The sequence below is a fragment of the Phasianus colchicus genome, chromosome 11 (assembly GCF_987193195.1).
Source record: "Phasianus colchicus chromosome 11, bPhaCol1.hap1.1, whole genome shotgun sequence".
In the NCBI taxonomy this organism is placed as follows: domain Eukaryota; kingdom Metazoa; phylum Chordata; class Aves; order Galliformes; family Phasianidae; genus Phasianus; species Phasianus colchicus.
Genome location: NC_143446.1, coordinates 4,855,378 through 4,876,895, shown reverse-complemented (window position 1 = coordinate 4,876,895; position 21,518 = coordinate 4,855,378). Strand labels below are relative to the sequence as shown.

At 35.4% G+C, this 21,518-nt stretch overlaps 1 protein-coding gene and 1 long non-coding RNA gene across 22 annotated transcripts in view; one reads left to right on the top strand and one right to left on the bottom strand.

Moving 5' to 3' along the window:
* Nucleotides 1-21,518, bottom strand: part of ATP2B2 (ATPase plasma membrane Ca2+ transporting 2) — a 393,147-nt gene that overhangs the window by 21,220 nt on the left and 350,409 nt on the right. For all 17 annotated transcript variants that reach the window (XR_016470063.1, XM_090148058.1, XM_090148043.1 and 14 more), the window contains 5 exons: nucleotides 20,956-21,043; nucleotides 14,796-14,902; nucleotides 13,876-14,067; nucleotides 5,403-5,616; nucleotides 2,433-2,644 (listed from right to left, as the gene is read on the bottom strand). Coding sequence is in view for 16 of the 17 variants with exons in the window: in XM_090148058.1 (XP_090004184.1) it covers nucleotides 2,433-2,644; nucleotides 5,403-5,616; nucleotides 13,876-14,067; nucleotides 14,796-14,902; nucleotides 20,956-21,043 (813 nt within the window). In the remaining variant the exon portion in view is untranslated. The remainder of the gene's footprint in view (nucleotides 1-2,432; nucleotides 2,645-5,402; nucleotides 5,617-13,875; nucleotides 14,068-14,795; nucleotides 14,903-20,955; nucleotides 21,044-21,518) is intronic.
* LOC116239166 (uncharacterized) overlaps nucleotides 1-21,518 on the top strand; it is a 114,061-nt gene that overhangs the window by 51,071 nt on the left and 41,472 nt on the right. The gene's annotated exons all lie outside the window — the stretch shown is intronic.

Genomic DNA, 21,518 nt, shown 5'->3' with positions numbered 1-21,518 from the left:
ATTTTATTGTACACTTACAGATGTGTTATCAAGATAGACTGACTCTACCAAAATTTAGTCCTGTTGGAGAAAGATGGTGGGAAAATCACGCACGAAAAGAACATATTTATATTATGCAGGAGACACAACCAGCACCCACAGAACCTGAACAAGTTTCTAAGCCTGGTTAGATTGAGAACGTTTTGCTAACTGAAAATCAGATATTGTTATTTTTTGTTAGCAGTACTGCTATGAAATAATGGACCTTACAACACAACTCAGATATTTAAACTCTCAAAAGCTGCATAACACTAGTTAAAAGTCATTTGTCTCTTCTAGTAAGTAAACAATGAACAAACAGTGAACACTGACTCTTTCTGTGTGAATTGTAAATATACAGGAAGAAGGAGGGGGACAGAGAATGGAAGGCAGCAGACAAGAAATGTTTGGACACAGTAAGGGAAAAGCAGACAAATAAATGTGAATAGAATGCTAAACTTGAAAGAAGTTACAGCTTCACATTAAGAATTTTCCAGCTGCTCTATGATAGGTATTTCGTCTTTTAAACCATCTTCCTTCAATATGAAAATCTTATTATTTTACTCTGAAAGCAGAAAAAAAAGATTAAAATATAAAAACAAGCTACTGCTTTTCTAAGGAGAGTCGTGATTATCCCTTCATTTCTCAAGCTGCTGTGGAGCTTTCAGAAGAATTTTCTTTGGATGCTACGTTGTAGGAGTCTCCATTTTGTTCCTTTGAAATTTTTGCCAAAGCTGTTGATTTTTTTTGGAGAGGTTTTGGATGAGGACAGTTAGTGTAACTGCTGCACTCAGTTGCAATAAAGCCAGTAAGCCTCTACTCAGCAGAAAGTACAAAAAGGAATAGTAAATCTGTGTAAAATACTTCATTGCTGCTTGTACTTTAAAAATATTTAATAATTTCTCCTAACAAATAAATACATATGGAATGTAGTAAGTTTTAAGCATAAAATTAAAAACAATTCTGCAACCTCTCATATACATCTAAATGAACCAAGCTGCTGGAGTTAATCAGCTTCTCTTTAGAACAAAATGCTTGGCTCACACAGTCAGATGTAACAACACACAGACAAGATAGTAAGTGCTATTCTGACACTGCTTCAGCAAACAACATTATTCAAAGTTATATTTTCATAAGAGAAGAAACAATAGAAAGAGTAACCGTTTATTGTCCCAAGGAAAATTACCTGACTTCAAGACTGAAAAGCAAATGAGAGTCACAGCCTGAATAGTCTTAAACCGCTATTTCCTTTTTGATACACTGGCAGAGTGCAAATCTGTTGTTGTGAAATATGCTCTGAAATACTTCTGCTACGAGAAAATCAGGGAGGGAGGAGTAAAATCAGAAACTGATTCAGAAATGTGGCTAGTAGCTAGTTAACGCTTTTTCTTCAGCCACATGGAATTGAACACAGTAATGACTAGAACTAGGAAGACATTTTCAAACAATTCCCATGACAAATAATGTAAAGATGCCTCTGAATTTTTCAGGCCTCTCTGGAGGCATTCTAGTTCAGATTAGCAAACCCCTGTTCTTGAGCTGTTGAAGACCATCACTATCAAATTCTACCTCCACGCAGTGGTGTCCTTTCTTTATCCCACACTTAATTTACTGACTGGTTCCTTTTCTGTTTTCAAACTACTGTGGTTCAGATTGAAATGACTCTATTCTTCTCCTTGTTCCTGTCATAAGAAAGGTCCCCAAACTGATGGTTTCCAGGATGCCGTTGCAGAATGGGTGCTAATGCTATATAAATAGTTCATGTATATGTCATATGTGTCATAAACATATAAATAGTTGAATGCAGCAACTGTGAGGTCTGAAAGGTAACGTCAGATTGTGTCAAGTACAGGATAGAAGACAGCAAATGGATGGAGACTAAAGCAGAATGAGGAATTGGAGATTTTATGAAATAAAAATAGTAAATGTTGAGAAAAAGGTGTATTTCTGTAATTATGTTTACATATGATATGGCCAACAAACTTTTGGGATAGATATGAAGAATTACTACCCAGGAGCATTACTAATGAGAACCTGAAATAGGATTTGGCAATGACATTTAACCTTAGAAGAGTGGATTAATACTAGAGAGTTATTGTAAAACACCTTGTTGCTATTGGTTAATATAATATTTAATAATATCTCCAAAAAAGTAAACAAACCATGACAGCTATTGTTATATCTTCAGATTAATTTAAGATTTCGCCTGCTGATAATGATCAACATTTATGTTGCATTAGGATGATGACACAACATTTTCCATTGTAGACAAACATATTGATTAAGAAAGTACACAAGTCCAGGTGGTTTTATAATTACTGTGCCTCCTACATCTTTTAGATTAAACAGGCATAGAAAAAAAAAGTCACCTAACTTTCTTTTGAGTAGGTATTAATTTATGACCAAATCATTACCTGAATAGCAAATGTACCCAGTACAATAGTGCAAAAAATAGGATTTCTGAAGATGCCATCAAAGACATTTCTCTCTCCATGGATTTTGCGTGCGTTGATTTCATTGAAAAGCTGCATCATGACAAAAGTGTTGAAGATAATGGTGTAGTGCTCTGAAGGAGGAGAGTGGAGTGGTGCATTTCTCCCACTGTCAATTTTAAACATTTTCTCACCTAGGTATAAGACAAAAGTAAAGGTTTCCACTAGAATACAGAGGTTTTTTTGTTTGTTTCCTTTGCTTTAGCTAGTTGCCTGCTTTGCTCTACTTTTTTCTTACTATCTACAGGCAAAATTCTGCATTCCAGAAAGCAAAGACGTCTAAATTTCCTGAGCAGAAAGCTTCCCCAGTGATAACTTTTCTCTGATAACTCAATCTACCTGCTCACAGTTACTATTTTTTCCTCTAACCAAGTTGTAAATATTCTAAGTCAATTCCATCTGATGCAGTGAGCACTTAAGACCTATTGTATGTTTTCATTTTTCTACCAGAATTAGAAGCAATCACTCTTCAGCAGTTTTTAACTTATTTGCTAGTACACTTGCCAAGACTCTTGACAAGTTCATGGATATTAATGGTAAAAACACAGACATTCTTGATTCTAAATAGATTTGATCATGATTATGGTAAATGTGCTCTGAAGCACAACATCAGGCATTGCTCTTTATTTTGATAATTTGATTTTCACTTTTAGATCTGACCAATAAAGAGGATACAATCCATTATGAGTAATAGTAAAATTGAGATGAGATTTGAAAAAAATACCTGATGGACCTCACTTCACATTGACAAAAGTTTACAGATAACATACAGTTATTGAACAAGTTATTCATTTGAAGTAAGAATGAGACGTTCATATGAAAGAGTAAATAATGAATGAAATAAAGAGTAAAGGTTATCACACTACAACCCACTTTCATAACAAGTGTTGCAATAATAAAAGCAAATAAATCTTTAACATTTTTTGCTATCCCACTAGCGCTATCCTCAGAATTTCTGAATAAGAAGAAAAGGTTTCCTGAGGTTTCCCCTTGACGTCATAATTCTATCAGCTAAGTTGACAGTGAGGTTTTTTGCCTTAGGATATTTGAGCAGTTCATGTTGGGGTCACTGGAAATAATGAGCATGGTTCCAAACAAGAATTTGGCTTATAACCTTTTGACAGAAAGTAGATTATTACATCAAAAAATAAATTAGTAACACAATACGAGACCATAAAATTTGGACTCTGAGAGTAGAGATTTTTAAGAATATCATATATCTCCAAGGAGATCACTAAGGATTGGAAAACACTTTCCTTAATACATATAAAGGAAAAAATAATGGCAGAAACATTTCAGTATTTTATTTTATGCACACACAAAAAGTCATTACACCTATTTGCCTTCACTCAATACACACACAAACATACAAATACTTGTGAGAGTGAGAGTACCTATGCTTAAGTCATTTATTGCACTGTGTCACTTAAATGGCATAGCAAAGGATGCTGCTGCAAAAAATGTAGTTGATCAGAACAGAAATCTGAAATCAAACTAGAAATTGTATTTAGAACATCTCACTATAAAAGTGATCCTTTTCAGAGATCAGAAAGGAAAAGGCTGTACTTCCTAGGCTTCTGAGAAAATCAGTTATGGTTTACCAGAGACACAAAAATAATTAGGATAGAGTGAGAAAAACCTGGTTTTCTTTTCATCAAGGTTCACTATAAAGTATTTTAAGTGATAACACTCATCAAAAAGACATCAAAATCCCCATAAAGTTAACAGATTTTTTTTGTTGTTCCAGGACTGGAATCAAATGAATTATCAAGACATTCTGTGCCTGTTTCAGAGATCTGAAGTTACAATTTCCTTAGGCTCACTAGATGTGCTCAAACTCTACTGTAAGCCTGTCATAGTATTAAGAAGCATCTGTCTCCAAAACCTGGCAATTATTTTGATTCAAATATCTCTATTGTAAGCAGACCATCACCACCACCTCAGTTGAGGTGACATAAACCGTCAGTTTGGGCTAAGATGGAGCAAGGCTTTCAAAACGAAGTTCAAAAAACTCCTAAAATTTTCATAATGATAAATTTAAATGTATAGCTTTTATGAAATTCTCTGTTTATAATGATAAAACATCTGAAAAACAACACATGCCATTTAACCGCAGTGACATATTGTCAAGAACAAAATATCTATTGATAAAACTATCAGCCCTTTGGGCGATTTGACTCGTTGTGGAGCAGTAGCAGTCTGTTTTTAGTGCCTGCACTTCTCTCCAAGAAACACTCCTCTTTCCTCTCTCACTTGAAAATACAAAGCATAGGAAAAACATCCATTTCTAGTAACACCTGAAAAAGAGTCCAGGATGGAAATAAGAAAACAGATAATTTCTTTCTCCCTTAATATTCGTTTTCTAATTAAATGCCATAACAGATTGTTATTTTTATCACCTAATTCCAATTACTTGCTTATCTGTAATACTTAAGATCAGTATTATTTCTTGACTTACATTCTGTTCCCTGATTACGGCCTCTCAAGAAACTGGTAAAATGAATCTTGATTTTTGTTGCTTTTTCTGTTGTTGTTCTACTTGTTTTTGTATGTACCCACTGAAGATAACAAGTTTCAAAACGAAATCCCAAGGCAGGAGGAGCAGAGTAGATACTCTGATTGAAATGTAGCCTTCCGTGGTACATTTTAAAATGAAATTCTCTCAAATCTACATTTTGTTAGTAGGCAAAACAGCCATTTCAAGGTGGTGGCTGAATTCCTCTGTCCGGTCTCCTGTTTCTCCTTATATTCCTAATCCCCTTCCACAGTCCAGCCCTGTTAGCTGCCTAACTATGCGTATGTGCATCAAGTGGTTACATTTAAAGCCTTCTGACACATGACTCTACATGATCTACGTGCCTCTACACCATGCAACAAGCCTGTCTTTCTTACCAACAAAAAGAAGTGTAAATATTAGAGTAAGCTGGTAGACAGCATGGCCCAGAATGTTCTTCATCATGGTACGGGATATAAGAGGTTTGTTCCTGCCATATGGCTTTCTTAGCAATAGAGCTTCTGTTGGAGGTTCAGTGGCCAGAGCAAGTGAGGCAAAAGTGTCCATAATTAGATTGACCCACAGCATCTGTACAGCTTTTAGAGGAGAGTCCTGTGGAGACAAATTATAAAGTTACTTATTTCCTTGAAAAATAATTGTTGTCAGGTCATTTACTGTGATTTCATTTCCTCCATTGCAACTGCAGCAAGTGTTGAAGACAAGATACTGAAACACATGGACCTTTGGTTTACCTTACTATGTCTGTTCTTTCATTGCCCAGACAAGATCAGAATCACAGGAAACAATGATCAGAGCAAAAATAAATGATTCCAATTTTTTTTTTTTTTCAAGTTATTTCAGTCAGCGGTATTTACAGTCACACAATTTTTATAAAGTGTAACATTAGTAATTTCTAATACATTTCATAGTGCTGTCTGTACTTCAGCACACGATGAAGTACGTGCTTCAAATTATAACTGAGTTTATGTAACTGCATAACACAAATATAGCTGGAATTTTCCTGGAAGAAAAATCATGCTGAAGGAATTTAAAAAGTCATGGTTCATTACTTGTAGCTTTCACCTGTACAAAAACAGTGCCCATTTTTGGAATCAGCTTGAAATTGTTAAAAAATGAGGAAACAATGGCTAAAACATTTTAAGACATGTCGTACATAAATAAGACCTTTTAAAAACATCTGTGATGAAAACATCTGATATTTGAATACAAAAAAAATCTAGATGCTCATTAAAATGCATCAGATTTGCAAAAGGAAACCCTGATTACTCTATTGGGTAACCAGATAGCATATTAGAAAATATGGAACTTGCTGCTTGTCAGAATAAAGCATCTGTTTCTGAATCAGATCGCCAGCCACTAGAAGGAGCTCTTTCCTCATTTAATTCAAGACAGAAAGTGGCTAAGGTCTTATTATAGAGGACTTTACCTTATGTTTAAAAACATGATAACACTGATCTCAGGAGAAAGTGTAGATGGCTGTTATACAGAAGTGATTTTTAATTCATTTGGTCAGCTGTAATGATAGGTTGTTGCAATTGCTTCCAAGAGTCCTATCAAGAAACATTAAGTCTGTTGTTTTTGGTTTTTTGCTTGTTTGTTTTTGTTGGTTTTTTTAACAGCTTCCTGTGCCTTTAGACTGCATGCAAAATAGGCACCAATAGTAAAACATGCATTTGCTTTCAAATAGAACCTCTTCATGGAAATGGAATCCCCAAAGCAGTAAGATATCAATATGACAAATTTGATAGTAGAATGGAGTTAGTCTACAGCGAGAAAGTCTGAAAATTGGGGCACTATTTTTATGAGAACTTCAGTGTCATTCAGTATTGAAACAAAGAAATGTATGGAACAGCAAATAAAAAAAGTTTTATGAGCTCTGCCCTTTTCCTCAAAGAAAAATATTCCCCTCACAGCATGGAGGCCCTGGAGCATGTTCAGAGAAGGGCAGCTAAACTGTGAGGGGTCTGGAGCACAGGCCTTGTGAGGAGTGGCTGAAGGAGCTGGGATTGTTCAGTCTGGAGAAGAGGAGGCTCAGGGGAGACCTTATCACTCTCTATAACTGCCTGAAGGGAGGTGTTGTGGCAAGGTGGTGGTCATCATCTTACCCCATGTAACTAGCAATAGGATTAAAGGGAATGGCTTCAAGCTGCACCAGGAGAGATTCAGGTTGGATTTATTCTCAGAAATTTATCCTCAGAAATTGTGGTCAGGTGCCGGAATGTGCTGCCCATGGAAGTGGTGGCATCTCCATCTCTGGAGGTGTTCAAGAAATGTGTGTTTAGATGTGGTACTAAGGGACATGGTTTAGTGGGAAACATTGGTGGCAGGTGAACAGTTGGACTAGATGATCTTGGAGGTCTTTTCCAACCTTGGTGATTCTGTGATTCTGTGATTCATTTTTAATGAAATACGATCAAACTATGAGTGCCAGTATCCATTCAGTATCCCAAGAACACATGAAGAATAGGTAAATGGCCAGGTCTGTTGTGGGTCTGGCTTGTATTCCAATTCTCCCGAGGTAAGGTATATTATTTCCTCTTGAAAAATATTTTTAGCAGCCTTATAATCAAATATATTTTGACACACTAAAAAAAAAGCACATTCTTTTTTAGTCTTTTCATAGGGATGGAGAAGAGCAACCTCCTTTTTCAGTCTTACAGATTGGGTACACTAAGGATGGGTGGAAGATTAGCATGAATAGATTCTTGACCTCTTGGTCATGGGTTGCATTAACTGGGCTTATCTACAGATTCAGTTCATTCATGAAGCTGCAGCAAGAGGAAACATCTGTATCTAAAAAGCTATAAATCTAAAACCACTCAAAAATCATGAACTTCATTTATTTTAATTCATACTAATGGTTCAGCTGCAAGTGTAGCAAAAGTTGTTAGTTGCCAGGGCTCATAGACCCTAGCCTAGTATATAGAGAAAAGGGAAAACATGTTTTCTCCTGAAAAACTGTCGTATTTTTGTCTTTGTAGTTATTGAGTTTTCTCAAGAAACATTCCTACATTGAGGTGCTATAGAAGCTGAATTTGCTACTTTGTGTGCTGACATCTATGTCAGTAGAAACGGAATTTGTCTGTTATGCTTAATAAATAGAGTCAAATGATCAGATGTCTATCAGAGCCTGACATATTTCCAGCACAACAAAAACTCAGGCTCTTTCAGTCTCTAAATCACACAACTGTAATTGGCAGTCATCAGTTTTGGCATCAACACGTTCTCACCATTTCACACTGCCAATCACCTTGGGTGGCTATGGTGCCTCTAATAATTATCTATTATAGGCAGTGCTACACTGTTCAGTCAAGTGTGAAAGCTCATTCTAAGCTGAAGCCAAAACATTAAATACACATTAGTCTGGGCAGGAGGTGGAATGAAATTTCCACTGCAGCTCCACCTGATTTCTGATTAGTTGATGGAAACTAAGGAAAATACGTATCAGCTAAGGAGCCTAGTCTTTCATTACAGATTTTATTCACTTGTGCTGTAAAAGTGGAAGGCAAAATCAATGTCATTTTTGCTGCGTTTTAGCCCCTGACTAGCTAGCAATGAATTCTTCACTTGCTTTCTTAAAACTATGGGGATGGAAGCTGTTCAAACTGCAAACCTCCCAAAATCATGACTTATTTGTCAAATTTCTTTCCACTTGACCTTGGAATAGGTTAGCATTGGCCTAGAGGTAAAAGGAAAATGTCCCTTAAATCAAGTGATGTTACACTTCATCTTGGAAACACTTAAAAGTACAAATCACAAACGGCTGGAAATACACTGTAAATCTTTTGTGACATGCAGAGTCTATAAAATGTTAGCGCTTGCTACTTTTGATTTAGATGACAACTTGTATGGGAATAAAAAGGTATTTTTACCCTTACCCCTTTATTTCTACTTGTCACAGTACACATGTATCCATTCATAAAAACAAGTGTTTCTGGTAGTTTGTATACACTGATGTAAAAATAAAACCCTTGCTTGCACTGCTGGATCACACTGTCTGATAAGTGAATGGAAGTGGCCATTGCTTCTGTGCCTTCTGAAAAGATTGAAATATGTTATGGCTTTTTTTTCCAGTTTTCCAGTAGTATTACTTTAGGATTTGTCACATACAGTTCTGCAGTATACCATGTAAATTACTGTCTTACACATGTAAATATATATCCTTCCCTTTTTTTTAATAAGGTCTGTAAAAACAGTAGGTGATTCATGCAGTAGTTCATTGCTGAAGTGCTTTTTAATTAACATTTAATTTTCCAAACATGTCCTTTTAAAAAATTAAGTCTTTCTTTAGTACGAGAACAATAACTTGAATACAAAATGTTAAAACGTGGTCTTTGTTCTATCTTTCTTCAGTGCAACCTTTTGGAATAATTACATTGCCTCAACAGTTGGAAGTGGAGATAAAATTTTGCACAGATGTAAATTTGTTAGCTTAATATTTCCAGTAAAAAAAAATGTTTTCATTTGACTGAACTACATTTTAAAATCTTATGTTGTACATAGTCTTTTTTTTTTTTTTTTTTTTTTTTTACAGCTACAAATATAACAACCCAATTATTTGCTTGATGTTGTGGATGCTGGGGACTGGAAACAGCATGAAATTTCATATGGAAATCTATATGATGCTCACAGACGTGTAATAACTACTCATTTAAAGTACAGCATTCACGATTGGTAGGCAGAGTTCCAAAAAGAACCCTCACTGAATGAATCAAAGGCTCTGCAATCAGATGTTACCCAGAGAAATAAATCAGATTACAAGAGTTTGTAGCTCACTAATCCACTGGAAAAAGAAAACAGTTGCTAAACTGAAAGAAAAATTACAGGTAAACTGTTCAGGATAACTGTTCAGGATACCCTGACCACTTTAAAAGCATGCACTGGATTATACACAGAGAAGGAAGCAAGAGGTAAATTAATTAGATTACTTGAAAGATTAGGTGAATTAATCCATCTCAGCTGTACTATGCCATGGAAACTACACTGACCATTGCTGGCTGCTGTGAACACAATGGAGACCTGTGCAGCCGTAGACTGAGTGATCTTGATTCAACTTTTAATAAGAGACTTTGTGAAGTTGGGTTTTCTTGTATGACCTACGTTTCAAAGCATTTACAGAACCACAGCACAAAATTTCATTAGCAGAACTCTGATAGATCGAGGTGCTGTAAGCTGATATAGGGCACAGTCTAAACTAGATCACTCTAAGGGGCAGCATCACTTTGGCAGCAATCACTTAGGACATGATTTCTGCCATCTTTACATAACTTCACATTGGGACTGATGACACAGGATAACAAATGACCATTTCCATTAGTCCTATTTAGCCTGCATAATAAATTCTTCAGTAGCCAAATGCTTCTAAATCCTCTCTAAAATTGGAATAGCATTAAGTATCATATAAGTGTTGTATATGTGAGTTAAACTACTGCAACAACAAAGGAGTACAAAGAAGAAACATGGTAGATATTCTCTGCCAGAAGTGCTGAAGCAGCCATTAGGTAGATAAAAAAATAAAAAATGTTTGGCACTAGAAGAATTAAAAGCTAATCTGTAGTTCCCTGAAGTAGAACTTGGCAAAGTCACTGGTTTCATTTAGGTATTTGAGAAAAGCAATGCTGCATATTCTTAAAACAACAACTAAGGATTTCAGACCCCACTCAAGATTCTTCTCCTTGTCTCTCCATGGCACTCCTGAGGTGCTCTGAAGCAAACTAATCAGTTGGAAATGCTCCCTAGATGTCTAGTTTCACCAATAATAGTATTCAGACAAGTGCACTCTTTCATTAATTTAGAGTTGCATTAGTTTCAGGAGGATTCCTGCAGCGATACAACCACATACATGGATTTACATATATACCAATGTAACTGTAGGATGAACAGATTGAATAAAATTAAGTATTTAGTCATAAAACAAACCAAGTGATAGAAAAAAATCAGTCAAAACAAAGATCATCTTTGTTCTTCCTTTTAGTGCAAATAGGAAAAAAAAAAAACAAACATCAAAAAAGTCCTAAGTGTAAAAGAAGCTTAATACATCTCAGTGTGCTGTTTCTAAACTACAGAAAATCTTTTTGAGAGGTGACATTAAGAAGCATGAAATAAGCATTACCCCCCTAAATTGAAATTTTCTCATTCTAAATTTGATAAAACCACCAAAAGGGTAGGCTGGGTAATATTCATTAACCTGAATATTAGTCATGGACTAAAATGATATTCTGTGTGTCAAACAAAGCCAAATCGACTACCTGAAAGCAAAGTAAATTTCAATCTACATTCATTTTGAAGGTCATAGAAAGCTGTGTTGCTTTTTGGAAACTCTGGATTTCAACTTTGTTTATTAAGAACTTAATTGATTCAGTCAAAATAATAATTAAAAACCTGTGCAGAGTTTTGCAGACTTGTATCCATGCGCACCGAGCCTACTGTATGATTTTTCAGTACATTCATGCATTCTGTGCTAGAGCTATTATCATAGCAACAAGAGAGTGCAGTATGTTCCCAAGTGTAATTTTTAGTAGAGCTTATGAGCCAAACAAACATAATGCCCTTTCACTGCCTAGAATCTTTGAGTCAGAGCCTAACGTAATAATGTTCATTCGTAAAGCAAGATCCTTGTTGAATGAGATTGAAATGAGAGCTGCTTGAGATTATCAGCAGTCAGCCAGTTCAGTGTAAACAGAACCACAGTGGAAATAACTGCTGCCTTTTTCCTAGTTCCAATTTTAGCTCCTTTCAGATCTCTTCCTTTACAGAGGATTTACATTTTTACTGCCAAATTAATGAATTACATAAGAATCTCTTTGAGCAGAAATACACAAATTCTAGGAGCTGCACATTAGAAAAAAACCATCAACAGAAACTGTGTACCTGACAGTCTCAGTGATGGTCTTAGAGACCATTGGGTTAATACAGAAACACTGGGCCTGATCCAAATCCTTTTGGAAGCTGATAGAATGATCCAAACGATGAAAAAAGCTCTGGCAATAGAAAGGGGAATGTGCCTCATTGATCAAATGCTACACAAGACCTCAATGTAGAATAGTCTTTGTATTGATTCAATAACGTTTACCTCTTCAAGAATGAAATATAAATTTTTTACTTAACAACTAAAGTTAATTTCTTCTAGTGCTTTCAGAAAGCAATGAATAATCAGCAAACAAAAAAAAAAAGAAAAAAAAATCACCTGACATAGATGTGTGTCAGCAGTGATTGAATGTCTGCAAAACAAGGGCTCAAAAGGAACCAGTCCCCTCAGTTCCATTCTGGTACTCTTATCGTGTTGCTATTAGCACTTCTTTGTATATTATTTAGTACAGTTCTTGAAATCTGGAAGGATTTACCTTCCACATCTTTATTACTTATTCATGTAATTTCTGTTAACAGTGAAAAGCACTTTACAGCTAAACGTTTTCTCAATAATGCTTGTGATTATTTTCCATGAGAAAACGAAGTTTCAGACTTCTGTCTTAGTCACAGGCTCAGTTGTGACAACAAGGCATCATCAAGACATGAAGGCAGCATGGTAGGCAACTAGCACTTAGCGCCTTGCCGTTTTTTACTTCTCAGAAAATCAATAAATCGAGGTCTCAGTGCTTCCTATGTACAGAGTACAAATATTTATTTCATACATTAGGATGACTTCTGCTTGCTTCTAAAACCAATTTCTGATTTCTCTGAGAATTTCAGCCCTAGCTCTAACGCTCAATTAGTTCAGAGGAGATAAATGACAACAGTTGCACCCACCCAGCTGCCGCGTTGTGCTAGCAGAAGCTGGGAACTGGCAGACTGCTCATACACAGCACAGATGTGGCCTCTAAACGTCTGTCAAGGCTTAGGAGAAGTTTGACCTCATGGTTTTATAAAGGTACATGAGTTTCTGGTTTCAAGGATTAATTCCATGATTGCAGTGTAAGTTTACCCCAGAGCAGAGCTAATAACTTATTCATTGTTCTGCTCAGGTGTGCATGAGGTGGAATTTACCTGCTGAAACAGGTATGTGTGGCTGCATGATGTACACAGAAGCATCAGTGCATCTCAAGCAGAAGAAGCTTTTTCTAACAGTATCTCTCTGCTGCAACTGAAATGCACCTTAATTTACATTTGGGGGAGTAATAGCATTAATAAACTACTGGTTTTCTGTTTTCTAATGGAGGATGAACTTCCATTATAAATACTACAAATTTTTGACAGGTAAAAAAAATGTTAATTAAGAAGTAGTAACTTGTAGGAAAAAACACAGTATGCTTTTGTGAACGACCAAAACATGTTGCATGTGCAGCAAGACTGCACTAAGAGATTAGTGTAGAGAGAGAAAAGGGGATCCAATTCTAACTGTAGGCATCATTTAATTGGTTTGTTATTTGCACCTAAAATTAAAAGGACTTGCCTGAAAGCTACAAAATAATTGTTTTACAGTCAAAATGTTCCCCTGCTGGGATTACTTCTGTGTACTGCTATCTTGAAAATAACAGTCTTGTTTCATAATCTGTCATTAAACACATACTTATTATTTGAATATTCTGAAAGGAAAAACAAAGTCACTTCTTCCAATCCTTGGCACTTTCTGCTCTTTCATCACAGGCTCAGTCACAACAGTAATATGCAACCAAAAACAGGGAGGAATTTGCTTCCTAGATGGATTTGCTCACTCCCTTTCATCAACAGCTATTTAACACTTACCAATTTGATCCTAAGTAAATCCTTAATTTTCAGGAGAACTTCAGAAAGAATGCTTTGTGTTGTACAAAGTAAGAATTAAATGTAAATCACCTTCATCTTCAGCTAAGAAAAGATGTAGCTTAATAGGATTTGGCCTCGTGCTTTTAGTGATGCTGAAGTTATCCTTACCTGGGTAATGCATGCTCCAGTGAAAGCCACTATCACAGCCACAATGTTAACAGTGAGCTGGAACTGTAGGAATTTGGAGATACTATCATACACATTACGTCCCCACATTACAGCCTTCACAATGCTACTGAAATTGTCATCTGTTAGGATGATATCTGAGGCCTCCTTTGCAACATCTGTTCCAGCAATACCCTGGAAAAAAAGAATTGCAAATAAAATTACCAGGAAGTACAAGGACAGAACATAAAACCTCTGCATACTCAAAGTCATAGTTACATAGAGTTACCCTGCACTGTAACAGTGACTGCTGAGGATATTCTGCACTTCGTACTTGCTAGGATGTTAGCTAACTGAACCTATTTTTGAAAGTGAATAAGGAAGCAGAAAAGGGCATTGACAGAAAGCATTAGAATTCCTATGGTGATACTGCTGAATGCTGTGTAGCATCAGCTTATTGACTATTTAACCTTTGAGTTGTTCTTGTGTGGCATTTTTTTTAATCACCGAGAATATTCTATCAATATACTTGAACAGAAATAATAAAAATAGAATTACATATCTTAATACATATTCTCTATTAATATATGCTCAGAGTCATAGTATGTTGGGAGGACATGTTTACATGTAGCACTGGATTTTAGCAATGCAAATGGGTACTGCACTTTTAGGAAGAACATTGAGTTCATTTTTCTGTTTAGGCATTGGATTCTACTTAGTCAATATGCAAAATATTGATAAAGTATGAAAACAAGTAAGACAATTAATCTATTATAGGGAATTAAAGGATTCTGAAGGAATGTAACCCACCCCTTCCAATGTATTGCTTCATTTAGTATCCTTCTCAACACTTCAATAATGAAAAACTTTTTACAGCAGATTTATAATGACACAAACATTAATAAATAAGCTCAAGATCATACCATTGCAAAGCCAACATCAGCTTTCTTAAGTGCTGGTCCATCATTGGTTCCATCACCAGTCACAGCTACAACCTGCCTCTGCTCCACCTGTGTGCTGTCAATAATACCTGCAAAAAATGTATGTGTCTGTGTATGCATATATACATATATATATATATATATATATATAAAATAGGTAGCAAAATAAAACTTCCCTAATATTTCTAAGCAGTGTCTGTGTAACACAGACTGCATGAATCTCACAGAGATTAATAGTTGATTTCTAAGGAAAGTAATGATGAAAGACGTGATCAACATTATATTCTATTCAACATCTCCATTAGAATTTTCATGGAAATATCCAGAACCATCAAAAAAACAACATTTGCACAGAAATCAAAGGATATATGGTCAGCTCATTGTAATTCTACTGGAAGGTTTCTATTATTTATAGTTATGTATCAAAATAAATCCATTTCAGTCCTTCTCTCTGACTAAACTTCAGTGGAATTTTTTTACTGAAGATTTAAGTTCATGTTAAAAGTTTTCCTAAACTTGGTTTTAGCTATATTGCCTGTTTGGCTGAGATGCCTTCTGGCAACCAGTAGTGAGTATAACCTAAAGATAACAAATGTCATTAATTTTATCAAGCTGGAACCAAATGACCTTTTTAACAGAAAGATGTTTGACAGTGATTTGAGAAGATATAAAATAATTCTATGAATTCTGAAGCCAAACATTCTAATAAATAGTCATAATAAAATAATTCCCACTTTCCTTTGGCAAATTATCTCAAATTGAAAACACTTAAAGCAGTTGGTGAATTGATTTTCACCTAACTGCCAAAAACAAAACTATTTTCTACTTATGAAGAAAGATTTAATACTTCTACAGTCACAGAAGCAGCTCTGCATTTTAAGAGGATGGGAACAATTCTCTGCACATGCTTTTATTTCCACATTAGAGTCCATCTGTCAATTTATTGGGAACACAGGATTTCTGTGTAGGTAACATGGGGGGGGAAATGATGTTTCTTTTGCTAAAATATTTTGCACAAAGCCATACCACATACTCTAAAAACAATTATCAAAACCTATCCAGTGTGAAAAGCTTTCAACTATTCTGGGAAAAATAAAAAGTAAAAAAAAAATCCCCTATCAGATTACCATCCAGAAATAGGAAATTGCAGATTACAGAGCAATAGCAACCTCTTGGCAAAGTTAAGCCTTATCAGACACGCAGAAGATTGCAGTGCAGTATGGAAGCAGTAAGCATCCTGCATTTTTCAGTCTTAAGAAAATAAAATAAAAAAAGAGCATTCGCTTTCCACTGGCACTATGAGCTCAAATAAATGGCATGTTATTCTGATAAGATCTTACAATAAGAGATTTCAGTTTGTTGGGACGACTTACTTTTGGTACTACTAAACAAATGGGAATAACAGCTGACATTACTGTTAAAAGTATCTTGTCTTTCCTTCTCGCTATCAATTTGCTCTTTGATTTTAAATTAATAGCTTAAGCTTCTAAAGAAATTCATTAAAACTATGACACTTCATGCTATTAACTGCTCCAAACAGGTAGAGTGCATCTTCTCACAATTACATCCCAAATGGGAGCACAGCCTTCGTGAAGCTGAAGGGTTTTCAGGAAATGACTTCCTAATGGATATAAGTAGTGGCCAAATGTCAATGATTACGCTACTCAGCTGCCCATTTTTATTCATAAAAGCAAACTATGCAGCTGGGATGAGCCAAACACTCTCCAGTGCACAGAACTGTGTAATCAGCAGTCACGGAAAGACAGAGATAAAATGTTGTTCTTGTCGATAGCGGCTGAGATTCTGATGGCAACCATCTGAGCAACACAGAACCATGAGAACCATGTCAGTGTATGGAACTAAAGTGTGTAGTGCTATTCATTGGAAGAGAGGTCTTTGAAGAACTTCTCCTTTGTACATCAGACAGATTTCTAAAATGAAGCAGCAGCAGTCATTTGGGATTCAGAAGATTTACCTTTGCTATTCATAGCTATAGCATATGCTCCTTGACTTCTCAATAGCATTTTAAATCTGTTTCTCCTCCTTCTTTCCTCACATCGCTGAATTGTTGTGCTCTTTTTCTTTTTTTTTCCTTTTCTTTTGACATCATTTTTTTAATAGTTGTGATATATTTTTTACAGTTTCACCTCCAAAATTTTCTTCAGTAGCAAGTAATATCCTAATACAGCTTTTACAGAAGGTATAAAGACACAAAAGAGGGATGCCAGGGAAGGGCTGTGCCTCTGCAGCCTTGAGCTGTGGAGAACTGCTGCTGTAGTGATCAGTGAGAAGTTTAAATAAGGGTATGATCTGACAGATCGCCGACCACAGAATGCCCATTTCCACTCAGTCATAATGGCCAAAAATAAAAATCAGTATTAATTTCTCAAGCCTAACAGTCAGGTAAATTGAACAAAATAAACTGCTGTACTCCAGTTAAATGCTTTATATATATTCATTATTTCAATCAAACACCTTTTGCAAGGGATATCAGGGGAATTCATAAAAGTTGGCAAAGATTTATCTCAAAACAGCCTTTACTGTTTCACTGATCTGTGCTCTCATCTTAAGCTGTTCAACCACAATTTTTCTCTGCCAAAACGAATTTTCTTCAGCATCCATAGGAATATACCTAGACATATAACATTACAGTTGGTTCCAGATACTGATGCTATAGGAATTTGGGAAGCAGACATGAACCTTCTTTAAGACATTAATTCGCCAGAGAAAGCAACTTGTTTCAGATGAGGGAAAATATCATATTTTTGTTTTTTAAAACAATTGTGTATAGCCAAGAGCACTGTATGTACAATACAGATGTGCTATAAAAGATAGCAGCACTGCGTACACAGCTGTAAGCATTCAAGATGTACACAAGTTCAGGTGCTACTGATGCAGGAAAGCTGATGATTCCATACACTTAATCATATTTATCTTTCTTTGACAAGCCAAACAAAGACAGATGCCGTAATACATTTTTATAGGCTTGTTCTGTTGAGATTCGTGTTTTACATTTCTAAGAACTCATGTTCATCTAACCAGAATTTAGAAAATCTGACCGAAGGAGATAATTTAAATTCACTTAATGCTTACCTACTTGCACGAATAGAACTTCAAAGGTTAATGTGAAAGTGTTTACAATAACATTGCAGACAGTGTTGCTAAGTGAATATTGTTCTGCAAAGATCATGATAGTAGAAAATCAGGGAAAAATATGGCACAAAAGCATGGATTTTTGTCCTGAGCAGGTACCTCTATGTTTCACTTAGAAGACTAATATTTAAGTTCAGAACTTCAGTTGATACATTTATTTTTATTTACCTCGTGTCATGGCATGTCTGTACTAATGAGGTCAGCAGTACAATTACATTGTCACAAGCAAGAATATTTGGAATATTTTTGTAATTAAAGGTAATAACTACAAAAACCTTTCTTAAAGTTCCCTTTCTGCTTTTTAATCTAACAGCCCTACAAAGAGAACAGCTGGTTTTAGTATCACGGAAAAATAACCTCAACCAAATTTAAACATACTGAAAAACACAGCTTTTTTAACTTGTAAGCTGAGTATTTATTTTATCCTCTACATATTCTGATGAGATGAGGATGCTGTTTCTGTCAGTAATAAGCTGCTTCTTTTTACTGTTTTAAAAATCAATATGACAATTTTGAAATAATTCAGTAATAATATAATGACACATCACTATAGATAACAAGCATTTGTATTCTTATATTTTGAAACAAGGTAAACGATAATTTGAAATCATACCCATTGATTTCATGAAGACAGTAAGAAACTGCATTTCAGTTGGATTGAGACATCTAAATGAACTGTTTTTGTTTCACTGAAACACTCTGTGATGCTGAATCGCTTGGACATTTTTTTTCAATCCACCTCTACTTCAAATACATAAATATTTGAGAGAACACTCTCTGCCCAGCCTTAAATGCTGAGCCATGTGTTTCTCTATTCCCTTAGCAATAGTAAAAACAGAAATGTAAAAGAAAAATGATCTTTTTGCTGGGTGGGACTGCACTGTGTTACAGAAGAAAAAAAAATTTCCCTCCAGCAGCCCGATGTCATTAAAAATTAAACATAAAAAAAGTTTATTTTGTGATGTGTGTTTTTACCCTAAAGCAGCTAGAATACATCAAAGAAAAGAAAATCCTCTTGATCCCTCAAGTGTCTGAGAAAAATATAACATTTTAACAAGAAGCTCAAAACTAGAGAACATTTAAATAGTTTCTTGTAACTTTTAATGGCCCTTAGAGTATTACCATCCAAAAAATTCCATCATGATTTCCATAGGCTTGTTCTCAAACACTGTTAGATATCTAATTGGTCTATTATTTGACTTTGTCATACCTTAGCAACATTAATTGTATTTGTTGTATTCAGCAGTAGTAAATATATTTTGGATTGTCAAAGTACATATGCTATAGAATATCAATAATTTGTTGCTTATTTTTCTTCAGCTTTCATTGATTTCTTTTTCCCTGGCAAAGGTTCTGTTTTCCTCTTAAGGGAAAATCCTGCATGATTCAAATGAGTACTTCCAGGGGACTTTTTTAATCAACTCAATGAAGCATAAATTGCTGTATGCTTCTGGAACAAATAAAACTATAATAGGCTTTACAAGTCATGCCCTACAAGATCTGTAAGACAGTACATCGTATGCAGGAGGGCAGCTAACTTTGTGCTGTTTGAATTCTGAGATGCAGAACTAGTAATAATGCTGTCCAAACCAACCATCTCCAAACTTTTGATTGTGAACGACTATCAGTAAAAATTTGAGCAAACACCCCCAAAATATGCACTCATATTTCTATACTAATATAGAAAATTTTTAATTACATTAAAAAATAACACAAAATATAAATTGAAAAGGGTAAGATAGAGATGAAATAAAATTTATTTCAAAAATGAGATTTTATTTATAACTGATAAATATTTTCTTACTGCATCCCAGTGGACTGTCTTGCACCCCACTTTGGAGACCCACTGGTCTCAATAGTGTGTCAAGAGGGTGAGTAACAGCAGTCTGTTTCCAGATGCCTCATCTTGTGTGCTATGCCACAGCTCACACTGATCCTGGTACTTCTGAATGAACTGTGCTTCTTGAGTTCTTCACGTACACTAGTCCCAACCTCAAACCCCAACTGATCCAATCTTCAAATTCTCCAGGGAACATTTGCTCTGAAGTCATTCAGGCATTTTAAAAAACTACATCCAGATCAAGAATTTCTGTAATCAGTCACATAAGGAGTCATTTCAAGACAACTTTGGCGTACCAAAAGGAGAGAGCCAGAAATGATTTTCTACCTCAATCTGAATTCTTTAAGCAGTCAAGGCAGCTGAAAAAACTTTTTATGTCGATGCTATTCCTGATCAGAAATTTTCTGACTTATTAAGCTTTTGATTGTGAGATTAAAGGTCAAGAGAATAAAATGTCAAGCCAGCACTAAATGTGAGATTTGAAAAAGGTTTTGTAAAGAATGCTGCAAATAAATTCCCCTTTTAAAGGAGCATCCGTCTGCAAATGGCATGATGAGACAGCATGGTTTCTATGGTACAGTTTTTACAGGACAAAAACTGATTCTAAAATCACAAATGGAATTTTAAAGGAAGCGTATGCAGAGCACACAGTTAGGGAGCCTACAGGAAAATGGAACTGCCTTGAAATAGATATAACACTCAGTTTATGCCTAGTTACATGACTTCTGAAAACTAATATTGTAATAAGAAAATTATTATTGTAATAAGAAAAATTACTCATTTTTCAACAATATTTTTCTAGCCAGCAAAAACACATTTTCCCTCCCAGAGCCTTATTCCAGTCCAATTAAAAATTCCCAGGGCAAATAAGGGAATACTTCTACTTAGGCTTACTGGTATTTCTGCTATTCCTGCCAATGAATTTCTTTTTATTTTCCTTTTGAAAGCCGAGGTAGAATGCAAGCATAAAGGACTTATTTACAAGAAAGTTTCCTTGCATTGTGAATACAGCAGTGATTTGTAATTTAAGATAGCTCAGATGCAGTTTAACAGTAATATTTTTACAATGCAAAAGATGTATTGAGCCTTCTCCAGTAACTTTGCCGTTACTTCACATACACGCTCACCTATGAAGGTGGTCTCACTCACCTTTGACCAAAGTATGTTTGTCTGTGGGAGATGACCGAGCAAGTACTCGAAGCTTTGGCCAGATTTTGTCAATCCGCTCTTGCTCAATCTGGAAAACAGTAACAAAAACAACAGCATAACTGTTAGACTGTAGTGAGAAAAATGCAAAATATACTTGTGTCCAAGCAGCAGAGGATTCATTTCACTAAGATTTGTATCCGTTTTCCAAAAGCACAGAAAAATTACAGCAGACATCAATGGCAGCAAGACCAAAAAAGTCATTTTTTGTACTACTGAAAGTGTTTCATTGGTTAACACAGGTCAATTTTGCAACTGTATTTTATCTGCCTTTCTTATGCTCTTCACACATAGCCCCATTCAGAAGTGTGACTTGCTGTAGCCTGTACAGTTTCTCAAGGCTGATCAAACAGCTTACAACTTAAAATATGTTGCTTTATTCTGCATTATAATCCAAGTTCTTCATTTTGTCATCAATAATGGCAGAATTTTCTCTGTATACCTACAGCAGCAACTAGGACAAACCTGCAGCAATCCTCATGCTCGCAGGATTCCTTCAGTCAACG